This window comes from Lagenorhynchus albirostris, chromosome 3 (genome assembly GCF_949774975.1).
Source record: "Lagenorhynchus albirostris chromosome 3, mLagAlb1.1, whole genome shotgun sequence".
Classification (NCBI taxonomy): Eukaryota; Metazoa; Chordata; class Mammalia; order Artiodactyla; family Delphinidae; genus Lagenorhynchus; species Lagenorhynchus albirostris.
This window is the reverse complement of record NC_083097.1, coordinates 161,869,089-161,888,293: the sequence shown is the minus strand read 5'-3', so window position 1 is coordinate 161,888,293 and position 19,205 is coordinate 161,869,089. Positions and strand designations below refer to the sequence as shown.

The window sequence follows — 19,205 nt, the reverse complement described above, 5'->3', positions numbered from 1 at the left end:
CCTGGCAGTTGCTGGCCTGGAGCCAGGGCTGGGTGGGATGTAAGGGTGGCAGGCAGGCAGGTGGGGGAGACCTACTTTAGCCTCTGGTTTTTCCTCCACACCCACAAGGGCCCTTGGGTCTCAGAGCACACACCCGGGCACCCGCCCAGTAAATCCGGAGGCCAGGTCGTGGCTCCCCATACCCTCTGGCTCCTGGGTTGCCTCTGCCACTATCACCCACCCCTGGGAACCAGGAAGGAAGAAAAGGGCTGCCTGTCTCCACCTGCCAGGACCTGGGGAACCTGCACGCCTCCCACCAGGAAAAGGGGACATGGCCTAGAATGACAGCCCCACTGACCCCTCCCTAAGATGCCAGAACCTACCAATCACCTCCATCCCCAGAACTCCATGCCTGTTTTGGGGAAAAGACACACACACACACACACACACAGATATTTTTCAGGCGGGCACCTACGTGGAGAGTCAGGGCAGTCAAAGGCAGGTGGTGAGGCTGCCCCACACCCCACACCAAATTAAAGCCACATCTGAGGACATTATTTGTTGCCATGACTGTAGGAAGAGGCGCTCTGATACCTTGCGTAAGTAGATAGGGTAGGGGGTCCCCAAAGAAAGAGAACCAGACATGGCTTTCTTGACATAAGTGAAGCCATTTCTGGCCTAAGCCACTTTGTGATCTAAGCCTGGCCACCACGCTTGCCCTTGAACGGGTCTCAGTAATCAGTGACCTTAAGGGAAGTGAGGGAATGCAGGAACACAGGAAAAGTAGTCAAGAAACAATATTTCAGCAATAAAATAGAGACCTAGCTCCTCCTGAAGGGATATACATAACAATCTGATACAGGTCTTTGAGTTCTGCAGAAACTAAGGCCCCAACCCAGGTGGAGGACAGAATGATGTTGTTGACCCTTCTGACTTCAATCAAGTAAAGCTTGGACTCCATCTACCTCTGCCCCAATTCTATGTTGAATTCTCTTCTGCTCGAGCCCCTTCCTAAATATACACGTACCCTTACTTAAAACTTCCCCAGTTTTGCTGTTCAGAGAGACACTGCTTTAGGAAAGATCTCTGGTATTCTCCTTACCTGCTGCAAATAATAAATCCTTCCTTCTCCCAATCTTTACCTTGACACCCTCCTAGAGGTGATCCCAGTTTTCAGGTAACACTAGTGGATGGAGGCCAGGACTGCAGCTCAACATCCTGAGATGCACAAGGCAGAGCTCCCACCCCCAACAGAGAACGATCCAGCCCCAAATGTCAACAGTCAAGAAACTGGCACTGGGCTTCCCTGGTGGCGCAGTGGTTGAGAGTCTGCCTGCCGATGCAGGGGACACGGGTTCGTGCCCCGGTCCGGGAAGATCCCACATGCCGCGGAGCGGCTGCGCCCGTGAGCCATGGCCGCTGAGCATGCGCGTCCGGAGCCTGTGCTCCGCAGCGGGAGAGGCCACAACAGTGAGAGGCCCGCGTACCGTAAAAAACCAAAAAACAAAAAAAAAAGAAACTGGCACTTTTTCGCTGTAAAGACTATATAGAGCAGGCAAGCTATCCAGCCTCCCTGGGCCTCAGTTTCAACAATGTGAAATGAGGATAAGGTAATAAATCTTTGCGGTGAGGACTCCATAGGTAAAGTGCCTCACTAGGAAGCAACAGCTGCTATGATGATTGTCATTCTTAAGACCTTAGGCTCCAAGGCTCCCACAGACCCCAGTTCAAATCCGAAATTCAGACAAGTGCTATCACTGCCTATCTCAGAGTCATGGGGGGAGACTACTGGGGCACACAGCCTCGGTGTGGTGGGGGGGATTTAGGGGTACAGAGTAAACTCTCACAGAGCTCAGAAGTGCCTGAGCCTGGAAGGGGCATTAGGGAACATAAGACCATCTGGCTTCTGGGTACCACAGATGCCATGGCAACGGGACAGGACGGGCTCTGTTGCGATATGAATTGGAGAAGGTTTGGGGGAAGAATCATGCTGGCCTTGAGCACAGAGCAGGGAGCATGCCTGAGACCTGGCCCATCTGGTGGGTGGCTGGCAGGACGATGGTTCTGAGGATCCTTCCCTAGCTTTCTAGAACATATAGGGTAGCTGCAAGGAGGGAGATTCACCAAGAGCAGGGACAGGTACACTAGGGTAATCCAGGACAATCAGAGGGAACCTGGGCCATTCAGAGGGTGGGCAGAGAATTTCCCAGAGCCGAGAAGACCCAGCCTGCCTGCCCACTCGCCCAGTCTGACCAGAAACCCAGGTCCAAGCTTGGGACATGTGGCCCTGGGGGTGCACCCTGGTTCCAGCCTCCAGGGACAGAGCTGGCTTTAGTCACAGTGGAATCACTGGGAGATTGGGCAACAAGTATGCACCGCCCACAGATGTCCAGAAAGTCGTGAGAAAAAGGGACAAGCCTGGGGATAAGGGAGGGGGGTCACGGGAGACAGAAGGACGCCCAGGCTGCAGAGACAGACACATTAGTGCCCGCTGACTGCAGTCCCCAGAGGCCCTCTCTTGCACATTCCCTCCTCCGTAGCCTCATCTCCGCAGCAGCAGCCAGAGACGCAAAGCCAGGAGAGGGGAAGCCCCCCTTCCTAAAAGGAAGGTTCTGGAGATCCTGGGGTAAGCCCCTTCTCACAGCCTCAGTTTCTCCCTCAGAGGGAATTCCCTGGCAGGCCAGTGGTTAGGACTCCGTGCTTCCACTGCAGGGGGCACGGGTTCGATCCCTGGTCGGGGAACTAGGATCCAGCAAGCCCCAGGGCATGGAAAAAAAAAAAAGGAACTGGTTTCATACCCACCCCTCTCGGAAGGTAATGCCTTGTCCCAAACAACAGGAGGGTACTTTGAAAATCCGAGTATCTGTTTACAAGACAATATCCCTGGGTAGCCAGAAGCCAGCAGGGGACTACCTGGGGGTAGAAGCTGCAGACTCGAACCACCACTCCAGGCACACGGCCCGACGGGGAGGAGCTCCACCCCCGCCCCATGCTGAGCCTCCGAGCCACAGCCGGCAGGGCCCCGGCAGTAATTGCAGGCTTGCTTTGGCCTTCCTGGTGGCTCCAAGCCAGGACAAGTTTCATTCCGGAAGGGCGGGCCACAGCAGGGGAGCAGAGTGGCGGTGGAGGCGGGGTGGGAGGGGCGGTACTCAGGTGGAGGCTGGTTGGCAGTGGGCTGGCCTGGGGCCCATGGGCTGAGGCCCAGACTCCTGCGGCCTCTAACACACCCCTAACGTGACAGGTGGCCTCTGATGGCCCTCCCGGCCTTCCCTCGCCCCACCCCCGGGTCTAAAGGGTGAAGCAGTGAGCCATTTCTTGTTCCAGACACCTGCAAGGGGGCCCAGCAGCAGCCTTTCTGGTCTAGCAGTGTGGGCGGTTTGGATTTGCTCAGTTAATAATGATCACCCAAAACAAAAAGCAACAAAAACTAAAACCCAAACCCAACTTTGTCCTCATCAAGCCCCTGGGCTGAGCACGCACAGATTGGCCTCTGGGGATGTTTTCACCAGAGGAAACAGGAGAAAAGACAGTACAGAATCACCCAGCAAGTGGGTCTGCAAACGCTGAAGGAGGAAGCTGGTGGGCGAAGCTAGTGGGTGGCTAGCCCAGGATGCACGAGAGAAAAGGACGCCCGGTGGTGGCCAGAGGACCTGGACCATGGATCTCACCACCCTGAGCTCTTTCCTTATCTATGATAAGGTGCTGGGTATACACAAGCAAAAGTCCACTGGTCTGGAGAAAGATCGCTACCCACCCACCCCATCCTCTGCCCCCAAATCCAGGAGAGAAAGAAAAACAATGGACTTTGTTTTAGTAGACATGTCTTCTCTGTGCCTCAACTCCCTCATCCGTAAAATGGTGCTAGTGAAAGCGCCTACTTTAATTCTGACCCAGGCTTGGGGCGGGGTTAACTAAGTGAATATGTGGAACGAGCCCAGCAAAGCACCTGGCTGGCAGTAAGTATAAATACACTGTCTCTTCTAAGAACAGGGCATGTGATCTGGTCTCTAACCGGCAGCCCCTGGGGTTGAATGCTGAGTCTTCAGGGGCCCTTCAGAGTCTCACAGAGTCTTCTGAGGGTGCTTCTCAGGTTAGCTCTGTAAACACACAGGACTTTGCACGAAGCCTCAATTAACACAGCGGCTAATTCCCCAACATGTCTTTCCAGGGCTCCAAGGAAGAGCAGAGCATTTCCAAGACTCCCCGCTCAGCGCACCCTGGCCCCCTAGGACCACCCTGTGCTCTGGTCAATCCCTTGGGAGAACTTCCCAAATTGAGGGAAACTGAGGCCCAGACTACCAAGGGAATGGCTCAGGGGGAGCGCAACCTCCAGCTCGCCCGGCAGGACAGTTAGATCAACCGTGCTTGGCAAACATAGCTGTACTTTGGACTCACCTGGGACACCTGAGTCCCCTGCCCGGCCCAGCCCAGCCCAGCCCCAGAGATCCCGGGATTTCTAGCCATGCCCCGTCCCCTGATGGTACAACCCTCAGCAACAGAGGGGAAAAGAAACAGGCCCTGTGACTCCATTGAGGAGGACAAGGTCTGCATTCATCTCACCATTTCCAGGTACTTTCACAAACAAGTCGTGGAACAAGAGAAAAAGCTGTGCATTTGCTGGTTTTGTCATTCCCCTCGCCTTGCTCCCCCCTCTGCAGCTGGGCCCCGAGTGAAGAGTTAACAGGAAGTGCCTGGCGTCCTGCAGCCACAGAAGCCCATTGTTCTCCAGCTGGCCCCCTCCCCCTCGTCCAGGAAGACCCTCCAGGGAGCTCCTTCAAAAGGGCCGGGCCGGTGTCGCCATACTGCAGGCCAGCCAGTCAGGAGAGCCAGCACAGGAAAAGGAAACCCGCCGGGCGCGGGCTGGGGCACAGCTGTCACCGCAGAGTCTCGGGGGGTTTCCGAGGAAGGGGGGCTCAGCCTCATCCGCCCCTGGCGGGGGGATGGTGCAGCCCTCCCCCACAGTCCCCATCTGGAAGCCGGAAGGCTTTGATCTCAATTCTTTAAGTACAACTTAAGCTTCTGCCTCCCTCCACCCATTTGCCCCCCACCCCTCCCACCCCCAGCATCTCTGGGTTAGAAAGTTTCACACCGCACCCCTCCTCCGTCTGATTTCAGATCTCTCTTGCAGGCACTAACCGCCGGCTTTTTCTGATTAGCAGACTCGGATTGCGGGGGGCTGGGGGGGGTGTGCTGTGCTTTGGCGGGGTGGCCTGGATTTGGGGGGCCAAAGGAGTCAGAGAGCTGCGAGCAATTCCCTGGGAGACCCTGGGGGGCAAGCAGGGTGAGGGTGAGCAGCTGGCAACCAGATGTGAGTGGACAGATTGAGGGGGAAATTAATTGGTGCCAGTGGGGGTGGGCGGAGAAGGCAGGACCCCAGGGGGCCCCCGGGTAGCTACCTAGGTACAGGAGGGAGGGTGGCGAGACTGAACGCTGAGATAACTTAAGTGAGAATCAACAATGTGCTGGGGAGGGGGCGCTGATCTGAAGCCGATTGGGCCAGGAGGCTGGAAGGCAGCGAGAACTAAAAGGGCAGGGAGGGGCGGCGAGGTAGGGACCCAGGGGAATTTCTGCTGAGAGGGGCTGCAAGAAAGGGGCAGGCAGGGAGCTGGCCTTGGAGAGGGTTCGGGCCTGGACATAAGGTGGAGGGCCTTAGGCCCTAGGCTCAGCTCTCCTGGACACAAATTTGGGGTGACCTTAGCTCCCCGGACACAGGTGGGCAAAACACCCCTCTAGGCTGAGCCTCAGAAAACAGATATGAAATACCCTAGTGAGAGCAGTCCCGGACACAGGTGGGGAAGGTCTGGGCTCCCCCGAACACAGGTGTGCGGATCTGAGCTCCACTACACACTGCTGTGGAGGTTCTGGGCTCCCCTAGACACCGGTGTGGGGTTCTGGGCTCCCCTAAACATACATGGGGGGAGGGGTTCAGTAGCCCCCACGCCAAGGACGGGTAGCGTGAGCCTCAAACTCTGGCAACCCCCATTTCCCTTCAGCTTTTCTATGCCATTTACCTGATTCCGAGCCGACGCCCAGCCCCAGGAACCCCCTGCTCGACCTCTGCCTTCCTGCTCGGCGCCTAAACCCCGCCCCGCACCTAAACCCCGCCCCTACAACCGCAGGGCGCGCTGGGGCGGGAGGGGGAGGCAAGCGCCGAAGGTCTGGGCGGAATCCGGAAGGGACCAGTTTGGGGGCGAGGGGGCGGAGCCGGGGTCACAGACCAACACCTGGAGCTCTAGGAAGTACTTAGCTCGGTGCAGCGCGCGGGGGCGGGGCCCAGAAAGGAGTGCAAAGCGGGTAAATTTGCATATCCCGCCCCCGTCTGTGATTGACACCCAGATAACCCCGCCCCGCGCCCTGGCTACGTTACCCACCCAGAGGGCCCAGCCTCGGACTTAAATTTCCCAGCCTAGATCAAGTCCCCGCCCCGCGCCACTAGCAATCTGGACGAGGCCTGCGTTTTACCGCCGCGGGCGGGTGGACGTCTCTCAGGTTCCTGGAACCGGGTAAGCCGGTCTGGGAGCCGCTTCTGGGCTGGTCTCGACCTGTGGACCGGCCCTTTCGCAGCTCAGCGGAGTCCGAACTGGGGCATCTGTTCCTTGGGTCCCACACAGTGGAGGAGGCGGGGGTGGGGGTGGGCGTGGTGAGCGAATATCTGGATGGTGGGGGGGCGGGAACACCACTAGACCTGTCCCGTATTTGCTCTCCTGCAGGACAATCCTCTCTGGACCTCGGTTTCCCAGTCTGTGAAAAGTGGACATTAAAAGGACGGACCTCAAAGGAAAGTAGCAAATGCATCATTCACTCACAAAAAACACTTAGTAAGCATCTACTAGATTCATCTCTGCCCTGATGGAGGCCACAAGCTAGAAGAGGAGACAGACCCAGAAAGAAATGTAACATTGCAGTTGTGATAAATACTACTGCTACCACCACTACCACTACCACTACTATTACTACTACAAAGTAGTTCCTGATCAGAACAGCAATAAATATAGGGGTCTTAGGCTAAAACGGAGGGCAGAAAGGTAAGTTCCCTGATGATTTGCCCTTGAGCTAAGCTGACTTAACTAGGTAAATAGGGAAGAGAAAAGACTCTTAGCAGATAATAGCATATACAAAGGCCCTGTGGCTGGAAAGAGTGTGGAAATATAAGGAACAAAAAGCAGATCAGTGTGGCCAGAGAATGATGCAAGATTAGCCAGAGATGGGCTGGGCACAGATCAAGCAGAGTCTTTCAGACAGTCGTAGGGGTTTTGTCCCTCTTCCAGAAGCAGAATTTTCCTAACTCTGGGACAGTGGGCAAAGTGATTCAATGTTATTTAAATAATGTAACGAATCCCTCAGAGTCTCTCCCTTTTCAGCTAGTCTAAGGATTGTCTTTGGCAATAATGTGTCTTTAACCTTTCTAATCTTCCTTTGTAACAAAGGAAGCTGTCTGGAACCTAACATTGGCTACTGTTTCAGCAGGGTCTTATGACAGTGTTTCATTTTCATTGTAACTTTTATACACTTACCTTCTGAGTATGGTGAGTGATTGACAAGTGGGTTAAGTTTAAAATATATATTACTTAAATAATAGTACTGTTGTTAAGCAGATATGACAAAAATCCTGACCCTTGACTGTCTGAAGTTTGGGAAATTCAATTCTAAGAGCCATGGGAAGCCACTGATTAATGAGATAATAAATATTAAGCATTTAGCACCTGCTTACCCCAGCCAACCTCATTCACTTACCCAGGACTGGGCTGGGCATTCATGGAATTGACATTTATATGGGGCCATGGATGCTAAATAGAACTTAAATATATCCTTTCAGGAGGTGAGCAGTGCTCTAAAGAAGGCTGAACAGGGTAAAGGGGTAGGTAGCAGAGTGGGGTGCTATTTTAGATCAGGTAGCCAAAGAAGGCCTCCCCAGGGAGGTGACATTTCAGCAGAAAGTGAGGATGGACTTGTGGATATCTGGGAGAAGAGCAGTGCAGGCAGAAGGAACAGCAGGCGCAAAGGTCCTGGGGTTGGAACACACCTGTCCTGTTCTCCAAGCAAAAAGGAGGCCAGTGTAGATGAAGCAGAGGAAAGCTGGGATAGTGAAATGATCCCGTTTGCATTTTTATAAGATCAGTGCAGCTGCTGCATAGAATAGACTGTGGGCGTCAAGGGCAGGGAGGAAGCCACTGCCCTCACCCAGGTGAGAGGTGAAGGCAGCTCACAGCAAGGTGGGAGCCATGAGGATGGGGAAAAGCTTGGAGTGGGATGAATAGTCAAGTTGACAGCACCTGCGACTGGACAGGGTATGAAGGAAGGAGAAAAGGGAAGTCAAGGAAGATTCCTCCTCCGGTGAAAGGCTGGCAGGAAGCAGCAAGAATCCTCTTTAGGTCCTGCTAGGTTTGGAATACCTTAGAGCCTCAAGGGGAGACAGAGAGAGAGGACTTGGCCAGACAAGTCTGGAGGTTGGGGGGAGGTCCAGGATGGAGAGCAAAATTTGGGAGTCAGCATAGAGGTAGCAGTTAGGGCCTTAAGACTGAATAAGCCTACCTAAGGGTGAGTATAGACAGAGATGGACCCAGGGCCTGAGGCAGGAACCACAGGTGAGGTGGGAGTGTGAGTGTGGGGGCCTGAAAGCAGGAAGAATCAACCCTGTCAAATCATTAGCATTAGACCAGACTCAAGCTGGGAGGGGAGCTCTCGTTCACATTGAGCTACTGGGTGAGGAACCATTCTTCCAGCTCTCTGGGCTTAGCACAGTGTCTGTACACACTTTCCCATACATATACATGTACTTGTATTGCTGTATGTGCTTTTATTATTTTTTTCAAAACAAACAACTTTTTTTTAAATTGTAGTTGATTTACCATGTTGTGTTTGTTTCAGGTGTACAGCAAAGTGATTCAGAGATATATATAGACATAGATAGATGGACCTTTTTTTTTAAGTCTTTATTGAATTTGTTACAATATTTCTTCTGTTTTATGGGGGGTTTTTTGGCCCTGAGGCATGTGGGATCTTAGCTCTCCAACCAGGGATCGAACCCACATCCCCTGAATTGGAAGGCGAAGTCTTAACCACTGGACCGCCAGGGAAGTCCCTAGATATATATTCTTTTTCAAATTATTTTCCATTATAGGTTATTACAAGATATGAATATAGTTTCCTGTGCCATACAGTAGGTCCTTGCTGTTTATTTTATATATAGTAGTGAATATCTGCTGTATGTGCTTTTTTATAAATTTATTTATTTTTGGCTGTGTTGGTTCTTCATTGCTGCGAGCGGGCTTTCTCTAGTTGCGGTCAGCAGCCTTCTCATTGTGGTGCTTTCTCTTGTGGCAGAGCACGGGCTCTAGGCACGCAGGCTTCAGTAGTTGTGGCTCGCGGGCTCAGTAGTTGTGGCTCACAGGCTCTAGAGTGCAGGCTCAGTAGTTGTAGCAATGGGCTTAGTGGCTCCGCGGCATGTGGGATCTTTCTGGACCAGGGCTCGAACTCATGTCCCCTGCATTGGCAGGAGGATTCTTAACCACTGCGCCACCAGGGAAGTCCCCAATTTGTGCCAATTTTGGACAATGCTGTAGTGAATACCTTCTGGAACCTCTTTTTCCAGGCCTGAGGTTCCGTGGGGATCCACGGGCTATGAGATCTGTGACAGTTTTAGTTTTCACAGCTATTGTCCAATCGATTATTCCCCAGAGGGCTTGTCCCAATAACCCAATGCCATGTAATGGCGTGGAAAGTCCATGGCTCATCAGTGTCGACTGTTGTGACAAATTTTCAATTTTGTCTCTTCTGATGGGTGAAATGGGGTCTTGGGGAAGGGTATACGTTAAGCGGATGTATGTGAGGGGCACTTGGCCTGTCTCCCACAGTATCACCTCCAGCCCTCAGCCCCCAGTGACCGAGTACCGGAAACCCCCAAGCGGCCCGGGCGGGGGCGGGGGTCGGCCAAGCAGCTTCCCGTGGAAGGAAGCGCCCGGCGGTTCCTGCGACAGGATGCGCAGTGATGCCCCTCCCCAGCCGCCGGGGACTTCCCGGGGCCGGGCCAGGTTCTCGAGGGAGTTGCCCCCACGCGGACGCATTGAGCTACCGCGAGGGGTGTGGGGCTCCAGTCCCCCAGCATCCCACTGCGGAGCTGTGGGTCGGTCCCCCGAGTGGGCGGCACTAAAGTCTTTCACATTTCCCGGGAGGGAAACGGGCTGCGGTGGAGGCGAGATTCCCCTGAGGGGCCCTGAGGGAGGCAGGGAGGAGGGAGTGCGATGAGTGAACGACGCAGGAGGGGAGCCAGGGGCGGGCATTCGGGGGCGGGGCCTCCCCTCCCCCGCGCCCTCCTCCCTCAACCCTCGGGGTCAGGTCCCCCGGGTCTCGGGAGGCTAGCCGTGGCGGAGCCTGCCGTCTGGAGGCGGGGCGGGAGCTTTCCCGGCGCCTCCCGCCGCCTTCACCGCCCGCACCTGCGGCTCCTTTGTCCTCCCAACAGCCCCCACCCCCCACCCCCCAGTCCCAGTGCAACATCTACAAACGCTCTCCTAAACCAGCACTGGGGAAATTGTGAGGGGTTCCTCCTCTCTGGGGGGGCTAACCTGGGGATGGGGTGGGGCCAAAGCAAACAAGCGCTCCCACGGGAATTTCTAAACCCACAGCCTCGCAGGGAAGCTGTTGAGGCCCACTTTGCAGATGAGGAAACTGAGGCTGGGAGCACACCTCCTAGCCTGAACCACAGTTATACCGCCAGGGACTGGAACTGGGCATAAAGTGTGCTCCAAAGCTCACCTCAGTTCCACCCCAGTTGTGGGATCCCTGCTGATTCAGTTAATCAAGCGGGGCGGGGGGGGGAGGGAGGACTGTTGGGAGACATCCTTCAAGTCTCCAAAGGAGGTGTGGTCCCCCGACTCTGCTGCGGGCACAGTACCCAAAGTATCCCCCAAACGTCTGAACTCGGAAAGCACTCTGACCCAGCCAGAAATACAGGAGAATGTCCAAGGAACCCCCAAACGTGAGAGGGTTAAGGAAAGGTCAGAGCACCAGGCAATCAGCACTCAGTGCTCTGGCAAAGAAAAGGCGCCCGGCCCCTTCCCGCCCACTCTGCCCACGTGGTAGCCGGTCAGACCGGTTTCTGGGGCCCCAGCAAGCCGCCAGCCAGCTCCTGACCCCTTAACCCTGCCCCTCCCCCACCAGGGAAGAAAACCAGACGGGCTCCACAGACTTTTTCTTCATATGGTCTTTATTTTCCTATCTGGCATTTCTAGCAAAAAGGCCAGACAGATGGAGTTAACAGAATCCACCACAGTAAAGGTAAACAGAACCCCCCTCCCCCAAAACTGGCCCAGTCTCACCAGCAACTGATCCCAGCTCAGCTTTACAGCGCTCTGAACAACCCCCTCCCCCCATTTCCGTGATTCATACCAGGAACGTCTGGGTTGATTGTGTCTGTAGGTCTGAGGGAGGCTCAAGCTTGAGACTGTCAACATATTCCCACCTCTCACACACCAGATGAGAAAAATTTTAACCTGAAATGTGATCTGCCCTCTGCCCCCGAAGGCGTAGGGGCTCGGGGCAATAACCCACACCACGCGGAGGCGAAGTGACTCAGGCCGCCCTCCTCCCATTCCCCTGGGCGTCCACACCCCAGATCCTCCTCCCAGGCCTCACACCCACGCAAGACAACAGGAAGCTCCCCACGTCTGCCCATGACGCAACGATGACCGCTTGCACAAGTATGTCACTGGAGGGGGAAGGGAAGTGCCTGGAATTCTCTGAGGTTGGAAACGCAAACACCAACTATTGAAAAACCTTGAAAGGGCAGCACAGCCCCCAGTAAAAAATAAAGTACGACCCTGAGGAGTTTAAAGAACCAAAGCTCCCTTCTCCAAGTCCCAGAAGGAGAGCGTAAGGTCCATATCCCAGTCCGTTAAGACAGCACCTGTGGGCGCGGCAGGTCTGGGGGAAGACGCCCGCGCCCCCGGCTCAGGTTTCTTGGTGTCGCCGCTGCACACATGTGGCGACGGCACCCCGTGGGTAGAGTCCCTCTCAGGGCATCTCGGCAGCCAGGGCGGCTGCCCCTCTCCACGGTTTCCACGGGCGCTCCCCCGGGGGTGGGCCTCGCCTTGGGTCTGCTCACTCTGGCCGACGGTTCGGCCCGCGCTCTGGGCTCTGGTAGCGCCGCTCACGGACCCTCAGAAGGCCACCACGGCCCGCACCAGCACGTTCAGCATATTGTCCGCCGGGCGGCAGGCCGGCTTCGCCTCGCACGCCGGCGGCGCCGTCGGGGGCGCGGCGGGGCTGCAGTTCAGAAGGCCGGAGAAGCGCCTCTGCAGGACACGCGCCAGGTTGGGGAATGCGCCCTCCGCTTGCGCTGGAGGGGACTGCAGGCGATCAAGGACGTCCGAAGAGGCCCTTTCCTCCTCCTCCTCTTCTTCTAGGCGGGCTTTCTTACTCGGGACCAGTGCAGCGTCCCCACCGTCGCTCAGGCTGCAGCTCCGCCGCTTGCGGCTGACTTTGGCGGGGCGCTGGGCATTGCGGGCAGGGGTCTCCTCCGCTCTCGGTGTCTCCTGCGTGTCCATGGGTTCCGGAGAGGGCTGCTCACCGTCGCAGGGCGCTACCTCTGCTGCGGCTTCCGCTTCCCGCGGCGGGTGCAGGCAAGGGTCAGGGGAGCGGGCGGGCGGCAAGGGCACCTCGGGCTCCTGGGCTTCCACCTTGGCCGAGAGGTAGAGCTCCCGGGCGCTGCGCATGACCAGCGACAGCTGCAGACTCCGGTGCAGCCGCAGGCCACCGCGCTGCATGCGCGAATGGTACATCTTCCACACCGACAGGGTCATGATGCGTTGCGCCTCCTTCTGCACTTCCATAGCTGCTTGACTGAGGGGCGAAGGCGGCGGGGACACGCGGCTGGGCAGGGCAGGTGGCAGGTGCACACTGGACAAGGCGCTCGTTCACGCCTCTCTGTACAAGTCAACCCACGCCGAGACGCTGCCAGGACGCTCTACCCCGGCGCCCGCCACCCGGGCCCTTTTGTACCTCAAGTGAAGTCACTGAGACGCCCCGCCCAATCAGAAAGTCGCATCCGGGCTTTCCACAGCTCTGAGGCGAAAGACTCCTTAAAGCGACAGGGTGGAATTTACCGAGCAAAGAAAAGGGACCCGAACTCGTGTGAGGAGGAGCGTTCCCCAGTCCAAGCTGAGCTCTCGGGGTGGTCTGCTTCTTCAGGGCCCCCCACTGCACCCGCGCGCGGGCCCAGGGGACAGGCGCCGTGGGTGGGGCTCAGGGTCCACCCACGGGTTGCGTCTGGAGACCCCTGCGGGTCGTAGGCGGCACGTTTCCCTTCGCACCCGGGAAGACTTGGGTTCTAACTGATACATCCCCCGTGGGAACTGTGCCTAGCATCTACCAGGCGCCTAATTAATGTCTTGTTTGATCCCCCGTGGGAACTGTGCCTAGCATCTACCAGGCGCCTAATTAATGTCTTGTTTTTGTTTTTTTTAATCAATAACGATGCTTACACTTACTAAGCTCTTACTACGTGCCAGGCGCTAAAGGCTTTCCTTTCACAAACATCTCATTGATCTCTCACCTCCACTCCGCGGAGGGTAGTTATATCTTATTTCTTCAGGTGAGGAAACCGAGGCAGAATGACTCGTCCAATATTTGCTAAACGAATAAATGAGCCACGGCGGTGAAAGGGGACCACTGGAACCTGAAGCTCTCCTGTCTCTCCAGCGTCCGCCAGCCCCCGTCACTCCCCTCGTTTGGAAGCAGTTAAGAAAGCGGGACACGCTGGCTGGCTCTAGGTCAAAGTTGCCCACTACACGGGCGGCGGACGTCTGCAGACACAAGCGCAGCCCAGGCTTCCATCTCTGCGCTCCTCTTTGAGCATCCCCCCTCCGCCACCCCAGGTTCCGTCGGCATGAAATCCACGATGGGCGTGGAGCTCGTAAGGCGGAGGACCCGGCCGCAACACAGCCCGAGTGAACATGTGGCTGCGGTCCCCCAAACGACGCAGACGTTCTCCGCCTCTGCTTCCCGGGAGGCGGAGTTGGAATAGGACCTAGAAACTGAGCCACGCATTGATAGAGCAGATAGATAGAAAACATCGGCCCCACCTTCCGCTACGCACTACAGTTCCAAGAAAACCTAATTCCAGTTCCTCAGAAAATGCAGAATTGTTCGAACAGCTCCATTCACTCGTGGTGCGGGCCCTTTAAGGGGAGGCTTCCCCCGCCACACACACACACACACACACACACCCCCGCACCGGTGCGCGAACCTTCCCGCCACTAGATCCGCCAGACTTCCACAACTATATTTGGAAGTAATGACGTAGGGCATGCGCGCTAGCCGCTTCCGGCTGCCCATATAAGGACTGGGGCCAGGATCTCTATACAAGACATCAGCCGGCTTTTTCCGGGCCAGCGGGCGGGCGTGGGTGGTGCCTTACCCTCCTGGCAGGCCCCCTCCGCTCTCCCTCTCCCAGCCGCTAGAGCTGGCTGGAGCCCCCGGTTTCAGGAGCGGCGTCCAGGGGGGGCCCGCAGAGAGCGAGAAGAAACTTTCGCTTCCTTTCCTCCGGAGTCCAGGAAGGTGTGACGCCCCTCCGGAAAGCCCCCTGCCGGCAGGTAGGGGCCACCTCAGGGCTCACACTGACGCCATCTCCCAGAGACCTACACAAAGACCTTGCCAACACAAGCAGCTACTCCCTGAGGACCACTACATTCCTGTCCCGCCCCTCCCCCCATGGACACCCTGCCAGGCCCCCTCTCATGTATTCCTGCCCCTCCGCCAAAAAATTGCTCTTCTCGTTCACATTTGGAGCATGCTCATGTCCCCCACTCCCAACCCCGGCACATGAAAACAACAATTATTCTCTCTTCTAAAAGACTTCTCCCAAAACTGTCCCCATTCAGCGATCCTGCCACATATTACGGCAACCTGCTGAGGACACCCCCATCCTCCCCCCCCAACGAAACTCCACAATGACATCCCCAGCCCAGACGCTATCTGACACACAACAGGGGCGACCCTCCGAGGACTTCTTCAGACATCCCGCTCCAGAGATCAGGACCCCACTCAGCCGACAGCTGCCTCCCGCCCCCATAAAAAAAGTACTTTCCCGGAGACCCTACACAGAAGGGCTCTGTCACACAGGTGGCGACCCTATGAGTCCCTCTCCAGACATTCCTGACCCCTCCTCACAAGCAGAGGATTTCCCTGCAGATCATCCTCAGAGCCACCACCACACCCACTCCCGCACCCCCAGGCTCGCACCCAGAAAGACCTCACCCCCCAGAAGCATCTCCGGGCCCCCACTCGCGGCCAACCCGCCCTAGGGCGATCTCGAGGCGTCCCTCCTCCGCAGGAAAAAAGAGGAGGAGAGAGTCCAGCAGAACTCCCCACACTTCACCCTGACCCCGCGGGAAGGTGGGGATACCACCTCTCCCAATACTCCTTACCAAACCTGCCACTCCCGACCCTGGGCTGGGACCATCTCTCATCTCCCATCTCCTAGGACTGGATCTAGGTGCAGGCTCAGGGAGCCCATGAAGATGATCTACAAATTGAATGAGCCCCTTCCCCAGCCATAATCTCTCCTGATTTAAAGGAGACTATTATTATTTACATTGCCCGGAAGGGAAACAGGTTGCGCAGCAACAATCCGAGAGGTTGGGTCTCGAACCGAGGGATTTGGAGCTCTGAGTCGAACCCAGCCAGACGGAACTAGGACACCTCCGGGGACCAGGACGCGAAGGGGCGGTACGTGCAGACAGGAAGCCGTCTCTGCCCACAACCAAGATGGCGAAAGAGAGAGCGGATGTTTCCGCACTTCGGGCTGCCAAGGCCTCTCTTTCTCTCCTGGCGGCCCAGCTCTCAATGATGGCAGTGGTCACGTGACGGGGGCGGGGGTGACGGCTCGTTTTGCACCTCTTGGAGGGAACCAGCTTCCCAGGCCGAGAGGGGAGGGGGCTTGGCTTCGGGCGGGTGAGGGGCGTGACATGTCGCTCGAAGATCCGTTTTTTGTAGTCCGAGGGTGAGTGACAGCGATGGGGGAGGACAGAGGGTGTGCTGTCCCCCTGCCAGCCAGTGCCCGCGTGCCATACGGAGCATGTCAGGCATTCTGGGCACCGCCGTCGGGATCGCCCCGTGGCCGTGTGGGAGGGGTACGCAGTGGGATATGAGGGTCTCCTGAGTCCCTAGCTCGTTTGGGGGCGCAGTGGTGGGAGGGAGGACCGCCTGCCCCCAGCCGCGCCCGCTGTGCCCCTGCCCGCAGCGAGGTGCAGAAGGCGGTGAACACGGCCCGCGGGCTTTATCAGCGGTGGTGTGAGCTTCTGCATGAGGGCGCGGCGGTCGGACGCGAGGAGCTGGACTGGACGACCAATGAGCTGCGGAATGGCCTGCGCAGCATCGAGTGGGACCTCGAGGACCTGGAGGAGACCATCGATATCCTGGGGGGGGGGTTGGAGGGCGGCATGGGAGAGCCCATTGAAGTGGCAGTGGGCCGTGGGAGCCAGCCCTCGGGGAGACTGGACACCTAGGAGGTGTTTGAGGGCTTTGAGGCAGAGGAGGGCGTTCTGTCGGGCTCTGGCCTTGACTCTTGACTCGCGGCTTACGCATAGTGGAAGCCAACCCAGGCAAGTTCAAGCTCCCAGCCGGAGACCTGCAGGAGAGAAAGGTGTTTGTGGAGAGGATGCGGGAAGCAGTCCAGGTGAAGAGAGTTTCCAGTGGGGTGAGGGTAGGGAGGTTAGGGTATCATTACTCTCTGATGCTGTCCTTACCCCTAGGAAATGAAGGACCATATGGTCAGCCCCGCAGCCATAGCCTTCATGGAGAGGAATAATAGAGAGGTAAAGGCATCCCGACCCAGTATCCTCACCCCCTGTCTCTCGGGGTGACCCTCCCCTTGGAGTGCAAGCCACCCTCTGTGTCAGTGCTCATCTTCTCTGTGCACAGTTGTCTCCATGCTGTCTACCCGCCTGCTCTTTCTGGATGTGAGCTCCTTCTGTGTGTATAATCTCTTCTGCCTTCTCCTGTGGGTCTATACTGGTTTCCTGTGGGGGGGGGGTGGCCTATCTCCTTTCTTTTTTTTTTTTTTTAGCTCTCTGTGTTACTGTTTTCAGGATTTGATGCTTACCTTTTTAATCTGTGTATGCACTTGACCTCTCTGAACTTGACCTCTGAGTGGATCCCCACCTGCCTTGTGCACGCACACCATTTTCCTCTGTGGGTGTGCGTGCCCCACGTGTGTACCCACTCATGCCTTTTGTGCGGAGTTTCTCTGCTGCCTCTGTCTGTACACCTTTTCCCTCTGTGTTGTGTGTTCGTTCTTGCATGTTGTAAACAGCAGCCTCACCCATTAAACCCACATGGGGTCTGGGAGGGTGGAGGGCTGAGGTCTGCAGCAGCTTGGAGTCCTATAGCAGGGTCCACATGCCTTCCATGTGTGCTGCTTTGGGTATTAAAGTTCAATTCTTAAATACATGTGTTTATAGGATAATAAGTGTTCTCCCTGGATTAATTCATTAAATCCTTATTCCATCCTCAGGAAACAGGAATTATAGCTCTCCCCATTTTACAGATGAGGAAACTGAGGCACAGGGAAGTCAAGTGATATGGCCTCGGGGTCACCTTGCTAGTAAGTGGTGGCTCTGAGGAACCCAGGCCGTCCCACTCCAGAGACTGCCTTCCTGACAAACCACCATCTAAATTTGCCACAAACCTTGTCTGTCTCTGCCGTGAGTGGGCGACCCTCCCTGACCCTGTGGTCTTGGCCTCCACAGATGCTGACAGGCAAGCCAGCCACCCTGAAGTCAACCAGCGACTTGCTGGACGCCAGTGTGGTCTCAACCACCTCTCGCTACATTGAAGAGCAGCAGGCCACACAGCAGGTGTGTGTGGGTGGCTGGAGGCCCCTGGGCTGGAGGAGCCTTCAGGCAGCTCAGGGCTCCCTGCCGACCGCAGTTCCCACCCCTCCAACCTGCAGCTGATCATGGACCAGCAGGACCAACAACTGGAAATGGTGTCTGGGAGTATCCAAGCTCTGAAACACATGTCCGGCCGCGTCGGGGAGGAGCTAAATGAGCAGGGCATGTGAGGCCAGGACCCCGGGGGTGGGCCAGGAACCCTTGGCCGGCTGCACTGGTGTGCACAGACCCTCCAGGGGCTGATTACCTCCTGATCTCGGCAGTATGCTGGACACCTTTGCTCATGAGATGGACCACACCCAGTCCCGGATGGATGGGGTCCTCAGGAAGATGGCCAAAGTATCCCACATGACCAGTGGTGAGTCCCGTGGAGGTGGGGGGGGGTTGTGGGTGGTGCTGCCTCCCCTCTGTGAACTCTGACCCTCTTGCTCCCAGACCGCCGACAGTGGTGTGCCATTGTGGTGCTGCTGGGGGTGCTTCTCCTGGCCCTCATCCTGTTCTTCTCTCTCTGATCCTGGTCCTCCCCAGGAAGCTGGTCCCTCCAGCTGGGGGGCTCAGCAGAGCCTTGCCCCCTGGGAGGAGGGGGATCATGCCTGGGAAGCTGTCCCAAGGCTTCATCCAGAGCCAGTAGGACCCTCATGGCCCTGGGTGGGAGCCCCCACCACTGGTTCTGTCTCAAGTGCGCTTAGGGGGTGGTGGAGGTAGGGGGACCTCAGACACGCCCCTCCCCATCTCTCCTTCCCGTGCCCCAAAGCCATCGCTTTGCCCGTGTGCCTTCTACATGTGTCAACTTGGAAATAAAATCCCAGCCTTTGTTATATACATTTGTATCGTATGATGTGTCGATCTGAACTTGTGGCTGTCCCTGAATGGGAGCTCCTGTTCTAAGCCCCCTGCTTGCACACGCTGGGGCCAAGTGTGCATGTGTGTGCATGTGTGTGTTAAGGATTTCAATGGTTGATATTTGGTGCAGAAAAGACTGTTCTGGTTTATTTCTTGGATTTCATGATGGATAATTTTATTACCATCGAAATTCCAAACACTGATTCTTCTTGAGCTTTTGGAGTTCAGCCTAAACGTCTTTTGCTTGTTCTTTGTCTAAGGTAGGTAGGTGAGTCCCTTAGCTGTGGAACTGAGCTGTCACTTCCGAGGGGCCTCTGAGTACCACTAGGCTCCCTCATACACCTGGTCACTCTAACAAGAAAGCATTTGTCAATTTAAGGGCTTTGCCATAGAGCCTTCCTGAGTAGGAGAAATGATTCCTATAAGCCAGGTAAACTTGTAAGTGCTGTGAATCTTAACTTATTGTCTTAGATGTTTCCACCTTGAGCATTATGT

The 19,205-nt window shown here is 56.3% G+C and overlaps 2 protein-coding genes and 1 long non-coding RNA gene across 6 annotated transcripts in view; 1 reads left to right on the top strand and 2 right to left on the bottom strand.

Moving 5' to 3' along the window:
• Positions 1-6,051, bottom strand: part of LOC132517568 (uncharacterized) — a 23,232-nt gene extending 17,181 nt beyond the window's left edge. Inside the window, exon 1 of one of the 2 annotated variants that reach the window (XR_009539768.1) lies at positions 5,991-6,051. This is a non-coding gene — a long non-coding RNA (uncharacterized LOC132517568). The remainder of the gene's footprint in view (positions 1-5,990) is intronic. The other variant, XR_009539767.1, reaches the window with a different exon arrangement.
• A 5,110-nt stretch (positions 6,052-11,161) lies between these two features.
• On the bottom strand, positions 11,162-14,607 carry IER2 (immediate early response 2). Its single transcript, XM_060144979.1, has one exon. The coding sequence runs from the start codon at positions 12,804-12,806 to the stop codon at positions 12,135-12,137; it is 672 nt and encodes a 223-aa protein (XP_060000962.1). The 5' UTR covers positions 12,807-14,607; the 3' UTR covers positions 11,162-12,134.
• A 1,139-nt stretch (positions 14,608-15,746) lies between these two features.
• On the top strand, positions 15,747-18,687 carry STX10 (syntaxin 10). Of its 3 annotated transcripts, none has more exons than XM_060144978.1 (8): positions 15,747-15,976; positions 16,217-16,386; positions 16,557-16,651; positions 16,728-16,790; positions 17,724-17,831; positions 17,927-18,029; positions 18,131-18,225; positions 18,303-18,687. In XM_060144978.1, exons 1-7 carry the CDS (start codon positions 15,942-15,944, stop codon positions 18,217-18,219), a joined length of 663 nt encoding a protein of 220 aa, XP_060000961.1. In that variant the 5' UTR covers positions 15,747-15,941; the 3' UTR covers positions 18,220-18,225; positions 18,303-18,687. The 3 variants fall into 3 exon arrangements, with proteins under 3 accessions (XP_060000961.1, XP_060000960.1, XP_060000959.1); XM_060144976.1 differs by having other exon boundaries at positions 15,753-15,976; positions 17,927-18,033; XM_060144977.1 differs by lacking the exon at positions 16,728-16,790 and having other exon boundaries at positions 15,752-15,976; positions 17,927-18,033.
• Positions 18,688-19,205: the final 518 nt, after the last annotated feature.